At 37.7% G+C, this 8,875-nt stretch overlaps 1 protein-coding gene across 1 annotated transcript in view; it reads right to left on the reverse strand.

Moving 5' to 3' along the window:
- The window catches only part of bms1 (BMS1 ribosome biogenesis factor), a 40,108-nt gene extending 32,174 nt beyond the window's left edge, over window positions 1–7,934 (reverse strand). The window contains exons 1-5 of the mRNA XM_010865756.3: window positions 7,772–7,934; window positions 6,910–7,101; window positions 4,970–5,160; window positions 2,247–2,326; window positions 1,640–1,828 (exon numbers count right to left, since the gene is read on the reverse strand). Of these exons, the coding sequence (XP_010864058.1) occupies window positions 1,640–1,828; window positions 2,247–2,326; window positions 4,970–5,160; window positions 6,910–7,091 (642 nt within the window). The 5' untranslated portion in view covers window positions 7,092–7,101; window positions 7,772–7,934. The remainder of the gene's footprint in view (window positions 1–1,639; window positions 1,829–2,246; window positions 2,327–4,969; window positions 5,161–6,909; window positions 7,102–7,771) is intronic.
- Between the last annotated feature and the right edge of the window lie 941 nt (window positions 7,935–8,875).

The raw sequence follows: 8,875 nt of genomic DNA on the forward strand, positions 1-8,875 counted from the left end.
TACAAAGCATCAGAGGGATCTCATTGTTGAAAGAAATCAGTCAGGAGAAGGGTAAAAAATAATTTCCAAAGCATTAAATATACCATGAAACACAGTCATCATCAAGTGGAGAAAATATGGCACAACAGAGACATTACCAAGAACCGGACGTCCCTCCAAAATGTATGAAAAGATAAGAAGAAAACTGGTCAAGGAGGCTTCCAAGAGGCCTACGGCAACAAGAGGCAAGTACTGGTTGTGTGCTGTATGTGACAACAATCTCCCATATTCTTCATATGAACGGGCTATGGGGTATGCTGGCAAGACGGAATACTTTTCTTACAAAGAAAAACATCCAAGCCTGGCTGACGTTTGCAAAAACAAACATCAAGTCCCCAAAAGCATATGGGAAAATGTGTTATTGTTTGATGAAACCAAGGTTGAACCTTTGGGCCGTAATTCCAAAAGGTATGTTTGCCGCAAAAACAACACTGCACATCACCGAAAGAACACCATACCCACAGTGTGGTGTTCTTAGTGGTGGCACCATCATGCTTTGAGGCTGTTTTTCTTCAGCTGGAACTTGGGCCTTAATCAAGGTGGAGGGAATTATGAACAGTTCCAAATACCAGGCAATTTTGGCACAAAAACTTCAGGCATCCGTTAGAAAGCTGAAGAGGAAGTTCACCTTTCAGCACAACAATGACCCAATGCACACATCCAAATCCACAAAAGCATGGCTTCACCAGAAGATTAACCTTTTGGAATGGCCCAGCCAGAGCCCAGACCGGAATCCAATTGAACATCTGTGGACTGATCTGAAGAGGGCTGTGCACAGGAGATGTCCTCGCAATCTGACAGATTTGGAGCGCTTTTGCAAAGAAGAGTGGGCAAATATTGCCACGTCAAGATGTGCCATGCTAATAGACTCCTACCAAAAAAACGACTGATTGCTGTAATAAAATCAAAAGGTGTTTCAACACAGTATTAGTTTAAGGGAGTTCACACTTATGCAACCAGGATACTGTGTTTTTTTAATTTTTCCCCTTCAAAGATTTCCGTTTGTTTTTCAATTGAATTGTTCACGTTATAGGTCACATTAAAGGTGGAAATGTTCTGACATGATTTATCTTTGTCTCATTCTTTTACATCACAAGAACCTGGCATTTTAGGAGTGTGCAGACTTTATATCCACTGTAGCACATTAGAAATCTCTCTATGAAAAGAGGAATGAAAATGCTTTTTACTGTTCAACTTCATACTAAATATGAGCTTAAAATGCACAGAGGGGAAATCTTAGCATTCCATCTTTAGACTAAATAAATAAAACATGTTCAACCAGCAGAGTGCTGTGATTGTTGTTAATTTTACTCCAGGGAAGTTTCTCCGTCTGATCAAGTAGCAAGTTAAAATTCTCAGCTCTTACCAAGAAAGAACAAAACAATTAAATATAAATTGAGCTAGCAATAAATTGTTCATAATTTACTCCAGTGCAGTGCTGAATTGTTATTTCTTTCAGTTATGCCCATCCCATAAAGTCTGAATATCTTTGTAAAAACAAATAAAAATCCAATGATTCTGTCCCTCATGGTGCTAAGCCACAAGGCAAATCTAAAGCTAGTTGACAATTGAAATGTTTCTTAATATATATCATATAAACCTGGTAGACTTCAGTCCAGAAGCGATGCTTGAGTCGCTTCTTGGTCTTTCGCAGAGCTTTGTTGTTGCGAAATGAGTCAAGGTGGGTGAGCACTCCCATGATTCGCGGGAAGCCATGCACCTGGCAGATGTTGAGGAACTCAAAGGTCTCCATCTCAAAGCCGAAGCTGGCGTCAATGAGCATCAGCACCTAGGGATCAAAGTTATATCAATGTTTTAACTGATTGAGAGCATTAAAGTTTATTATTTATGTTACAGGAAGGGAAATAGTGTTGTGAAAAAGTATGTGCCGCCTGTTACCCAATTTTTTTTATGTTTTTGGCACTTAATGTTACCAGATATTCAACCTAATATTGAATAATAAAGGAACCATATGGAACAAACAAAACATTTTGATACCCTTTTCATATTTTTATTAATGAATTGTATCCAACATCCAATTCCTTTGTGTGAAACAGTAATCACCCCCCTTAGGTTCAAAACATGGTTAAGCCACTTTCAGCATCAAGGACGGCAAATAAATCCTTCCTGTAGTTATTGATCAGTCTGTCACAGCCTCAGGAAGATATTTTTACACATTACTCCAAGCAGAATACTTCACCACTTACCAGGTCAGCAACTTTGGCCAAGTCAATCATTGTATTGATGTCATTGTTACACTCAATGAAGGTAAGACGCCGCTTTTTTCCTGAAAAAAAATTACATGGTGGTGGAGAAACATTAAAACATTGGGAAGATAACAGGTTAAATTATAATCAAGTGGTCATCAGGAGCAACATTCACAAGGAACCAAGCTGAAGTACACCAAGTTTCACAAAGTGGATAGGGACAATGCTGCATGCCCAAAACAGAACCACAAAACGGTAAGAAACAATTTAACAGGGAGTTTACAAAATGATATTCAACCGAATGTTAGATTTTCAAATGAATGGATGCACTTAAATGATACACAGCTTTATTATCAAAGGAATTGTATTGTACACATTTCTGTTTCCTTATAACAGTATACAAGTAGAACCTCAACAAATCCAGTAGAATTCTACCTAAATTTTACATAGACGGAATATGAAAAGAAGAATTAAAATGCTTCTTACTGTTCAACTCTATACACTAATATGAGCTTAAAATACACAGAGGGGAAATCTTTAATCCATCTTTAGACTAAATAAATAAAACACTAACTGTTCAATCAGCAGAGGGATGTGATTGTTGTTAATTTGAACTCCAGGGATGTTTCTCAGTCTGGTCAAGTAGCAAGTTAAAATTCTAAACTGCATTATTGCTTCAGCATAGGTTTGAATCTGTGTCTCATGCATTTCAGCAAAAACTCTGCTCATCACATATAAAGCATAGGAATTAGGAAATGTAGCTGGTTAGACTACTTACGTGGAAAATAAGAAATCCAATAGCCTTATAGCCTTTACTTTGCCCAGACACTAGGCCAATGCATACGCTTTCCATGGTTTGCCATTCAGCCACTTCTGCTAGGTTTAACTGTCTAACCAAGTCTAACTTTCACACCAATTCCAAAAACATTACTGACAAATTCAAAATGTGAGGCCACAAGGATAAAACTCAATGAGGCCATGATATATATATATTTTTTTTTATGAGAGGAATTCATCAGAACCAAGAAAAAACATTCACTTTGTGAAAGGAGTGGCACAAGAAGAAGCACATTAAGGTCCTGGAGTGGCCTAGCCAGTCTCCAGACCTTAATCCCATAGAAAATCTGTGGAGGGAGCTGAAGGTTCGAGTTGCCAAATGTCAGCTTCGAAACCTTAATGACTTGGAGAAGATCTGCAAAGAAAAGTGGGACAAAATCCCTCCTGAGATGTGTGCAAGCCTGAGATGTGTGCAAACCTGGTGGCCAACTAAAAGAAACGTCTGACCTCCGTGATTGCCAACAAAGGTTTTGCCACCAAGTACTAAGTCATGTTTTGCAGAGGGGTCGAATACTTATTTCACTCATTAAAATGCAAATCAATTTATAACAGTTTTGACAAGTTTTTCTGGATTTTTTTGTTGCTATTCTGTCTCTCACTGTTCAAATAAACCTACCACTAAATTATAGACTGATAATTTCTTTGTCAGTGGGCAAACGTACTAAATCAGCAGGGGATCAAATATTTTTTTCCCTCACTGTAGGTAATACAAAATAAGAGGACAAGGAATATAACACACAAATGTACCACAATGAAATATATTATCGCTACTGTAGGCTATTATTGTATTATTTATTTATTTCACTTTATTCTACATTTTCTTATTTCTGTTGTTCATGCATTTGTATGGTTTGAAACGCCTTTGTGTAAGTAATGCGCTAGACTAATAAACTTGCTGGCCTTGCTTTTCCTATGTCACTCAGGCCGTATCCACATAGGCTACTTGGAGATCATAAATTAATTATAATCATAATGCCAGCCATCAAAAATATCTAACAGGTCTTAAATCGACTAATGAGAGTATAAATAAACCAGTGGTTCTGGATCAAGTAGTTACCCTAATGACGACAGAGCTTGCTCTTTTAACGGACTTCTGCTCTGGGCTAAGACACGAAAGTGTTCCATAACCGCACTGATGGATTAATTAGCCCAGTTCAGGTAATAATTAATGTTGAAATCTGTCAATTCACAGGTTGATTATTGCCACACCCGCTTACATTCCAGGTGTGTTATATGTAAATAAGGACAGGAGCAGCGCATTCTCACGTCCATGGCTTTAACTGATTTATCAATGTGCGAACTAGTGCGAACAAGTGCGACAGTTTCATGAATCACAGATTATCCTAAGTTTCTCCCAACATTAGAACATGAAATCTTTTCTGAGAAGGTTTCATGAATGAGGGCCACTATTCCTAGAGAGGGAGGTCTAATAGATTTCCCATTAGAAAACATTAGACCCCTAGTGGTCTAAATATTGACTTTGGCCATTCCTATGAACGTCTACTGAACTAATACATTCTTTGTACTGAATAATAAATGGTAGTTTTTATTTAATGTTAATGATGCCTTTTTTGCATTACATTTCAAACAAAACAATGATATATAACAAAATAGTGAAAATGAAACAAATGGGGGGGAAATAAAAATGATATTATTTTGATGTTATTATTTTGATGTTAAAAAATATAAAATATAAATCACTCAGAGCAGAAACAGATTGTGACTTTCTTTGTCTCATACATAGCATGGTAAGACAGTCTACTTTTGCGTGTTTGCTACTCAAGTAGCCTTTGCACTTTGGTTGCCATATGCCTTTATTGATTATACTTTGGAAAAATAACATTTCAAAGTCTCATTCTGATCTTCTAAAAGATTAACCAGCTCACCAGAAACGATGGTCACAGGTCCGCAGATGTCCCCTAGTTTCTGACGCGTGAAGTTTTTGATCAAGCAGCGGATGAGGGTGCTCTTTCCCACCTTGGGGGGTCCTACCACCACCACCACTATCGGTGGAGGCTCCTGAGGTGTGCGGTCCACCAATGGTATGTGATGTTTCTTGGCCTTCAGATCCTGCGCTCTGGGAGAAGGAAAGAGAACCGTTGCTATGTCTTTGTACATGTTGTGAAGCCTCCTCCACAATGTCGCCACAATTGTTGACAATTTTTAGTCTAGGGAGGTGATTTTTTTTTTGGGTGCCTGGTCATATTTGATCAAAACTATGAGGTGTTCTTGATTAAAATTAAATACATATATTTCCAAATAGGAAAAGGTTTCATTATTAGCATGCGATTACAGAGAAACCAAGTGAAAGTAACTGAACGGTCATATCTCACTAAAGGGAAGGTTCTCCTGATTAAAATAGCGTCTGACCTGATTTCCTTTTTTTTAATATATATTCATTTTGAGATATCTGATGAATCAGAAGACCATGTCCAAACGTGTAGCATTTCTCCACACGAAAGGTGAGAAAGGTGTATTGATAAAATTGTAAAGGCTCATGATAGACACTTTGTGACATTAGGTAGGAACCTGACCTTTTCCACATTGCTAACACAAGAGAAAAGTTTGACTGACCGGGAGTTATTTAAAGACTTCTGCTAAATCTGCTAAAAGCGTTACCACAGGTGAAGGGGTGCAACAGCTTAAAAACTATGTAAAGTTGATGTTAATCATACATTCTACAGGACTAGATATTTGATCTTTGTATGAGTCTTTTATCCACACCACTAGTGGGGCTGTCAGCCAAGAAATAATGGGGCTTTAGCTGTTTTTTGAACTAGAGCCTTCCGGAAAACAATCTGAAGTGGAGTTGCTGCCACAGCGGTAAATTTTTTGTGATTACTTAAAAACTAGTACAAACAACTTGGACATAAGTTAATATTATGAAACAGGCCTTCATGACAAATGTATTAACTAAACTGCACCAGAAACAAGAAAAGGAACCAAGCAAGCCTAGTTCAGCCGGCCCGTGATTAGGTAGAGCGATGAATGGTGTTGCCCACGCTGGATTCGAAGCGGAGTGTCCTATGTGACAGGCTGTGTCTTTAACCACTACGCCACTAAGCTATACACGTGCAGAGTGTCAGTATACTTTTCCACTGTTAAACCAAAAAGGTGAAACATGGGTTTGTTTCTTTAGAATCACTCAATGACTGGTTTGTTTCTTCAGTAAACAATGACAGTTGAATAGCCAACCACTACTCTATGTGAACTATTATGTAAATTGAAAGCAATGACTGAATCTCAAACCGCATATTACATACTAGCAGGTACTTTGCGGATGATGGTGAAGTACGTACTGTTTTGTATATAGTACGCTAGTATGCCAGTATCGGGTCAGATTGGGGCATACTACCGTGTCATAAAATTGTATCAAGATGAGAGAATCGTGGAAACCCATCATCTTTTAGTGTGCAAGGGCTTGTAGTCTATATAACCGAAACAGCATGCACAGATAAGTATTTTTAAAATCCACCAGAAATAGTTGCAATATAACCATAAACCGATTTATATTAGGCTTACTATAACATAGGTACTGAAGCTTGTAGCCAGCAAAGCTTTTGTCAATCCTGAACATGGCGTGGATCGAACACTGGTCGCCTAAATGGCAGTCCACATCTCTAACAATGGGTTAAATAGCTATCAGTCAGTCACTCAGCAAGACACTCAGTAAGAGACATTCACTATTCTTGGCCGGCTCCACTTACGCAGTTTGGCAAAAAAAAAAAAGTGTTTTCTTTCCAGCCCGCTGCGTAGCTCTGGATAAAACATCTGCTAAATGTAAATGTTAAATATAAGTGACTACATGTATATGTATGCCGCTGACCTGTGAAAGGTTTTGGCCATCCGCACGGCTGACTGGACGGCAAATGCTTTGGGATTCCTCTTGCGTTCATCATCACCAGCTGGGGTTCCCAGTTGCTTCCTGACCTTTTTCCTCTCTGCTTTCGGCCCACTCTGTTTCTTTAGGTGCCGCTTTTGTTCCACCTTTGAATCCTTCCCTTCCATTTTTGGAAATCTAAACAATCACCATTGAAGTTAGCCTTGCCTTTCTCAGAAACACAAATTATTTATTGTCATACAAAATACTAAAAAGTAGAAACAGTTACAACTTAATACATGGCGTCTCCATAAATTGTTAAGTTACTTATTTCTTCACATGTACAGTAGCTTATCAGTTAGAGAATCTGATCAGATAAATATTGCCAGAGTATCTAGAATACGGGAAGATGAAAAAAAGTGTTCCGTCGCCGAACAAGGCAGTTAACGCTCATTTTCACTAGGGTTTCGTCGTGGCAGCTCCCTACACCCCTCAAAATCGGAGGAGGATGGATAAAATGCGGAATCCAAATATCGGTTGGACTTTATTATAACGGATTCCGTTTCTGAACCATACAGAGGATTTGTATAAAGGGTCAGAGAAAGACAGGTTATAAAAATCCTCACTACATGACTGCTCAAATAGCTACAGTACTGAAATAACCTATAAACCACAAACAACGTTACCAGGCCCATTTGACGAACAGTATGTCGTTATCTTCGTGTTTGTTATTAATCCTGAATATTACATTACGCGCATCTCTGCCCAGCTTATGTTATCAAATTTAGCACGTGTTGATTACAGCGTGATAATAGTATATTGAATGCATCGTCTAGAGTCAGTTATAAAAACAGGAAAGCCGCATTACCTGTTAAGTAGCTAATTTCAACCACTGTTAGTCCGTAAGTTCATAAAATTAATTCATCCGGATGAACACAATAGCCAGGTAACTACCTAGGTACCGTAGATACTTGCAAAACAAACGTGTTTCTACTTCCAGATTTTCTCACGTGTGCAGTAGAAATCCGGAAGTGATGGCTAACAAGTGTTTCCATACGTGTAGGAAACATCACAACATTTTAAACGTTCCGCCTGATAAACGGTAAAAAAAAAAATTACTGATCTAATAGCAGCAAAATATACGTAGGCTATTAAAATTACCCATTATCAATAACAAAGAGTGATTTCAAATGCTTATTCTAAATTAAACGTCACATTCCACTTGATATACATATGACTAGTATTGTTTGTCCTGTGTTTTGCCCTATTTCATTGTCAAATAGAATGGTCACATCAGTTCAAATACAATACGTGTTTATTGAATGAAATACAATGACTATACATTTGGTAAAAACAAATTATAAACATATAATTACAAATTAAATAGTCAATTAATAGCCAGTAAATATGAATTTGTATGGAACACCGACCTGGTTAAATAAATAGATAAATAAATAGGTGGGTTTCTTAAACCTAGCTATACATTTTTTTGTAACAAATTGTCTTGTTAAATACATTTTAAATAAATAAATAGATTTATTAAGCCTAACTATATTATACATGGTAAGGTAGCCTACAACTCAATATAACAGCAATGCAGATATGTTCATTAATCATGCAACAGTCCTATAGTTAATACATTAAGGTTAACTTTCATGCTTTCGGTTTGTAAACTCATTCTGGGATTATTAATAAATCAACATAATTTAAATATTAGTTAATGGTTTCATTGAAATAATCCTACAATTTCTACAGGAGGTAGATGTTCTCTGAGTCTACAAGACAGACAAACATGTTGGCAACCCATGCCCCTTGATGACTTAGAATATGGCAGCAGTGTTCCTTGTTCTTGCCATTGAACACCACTCCTTCTCCATCTCCCCAAAAATGTCTTCCACACACTCAGAAGACAGTTCAGGTAGTGGGGCCTCTTGCATGGGACCAAAAAATCCTGAGGTACTTGAATACTCCT

This window comes from Esox lucius, chromosome 5, assembly GCF_011004845.1.
Source record: "Esox lucius isolate fEsoLuc1 chromosome 5, fEsoLuc1.pri, whole genome shotgun sequence".
Taxonomy (NCBI): domain Eukaryota; kingdom Metazoa; phylum Chordata; class Actinopteri; order Esociformes; family Esocidae; genus Esox; species Esox lucius.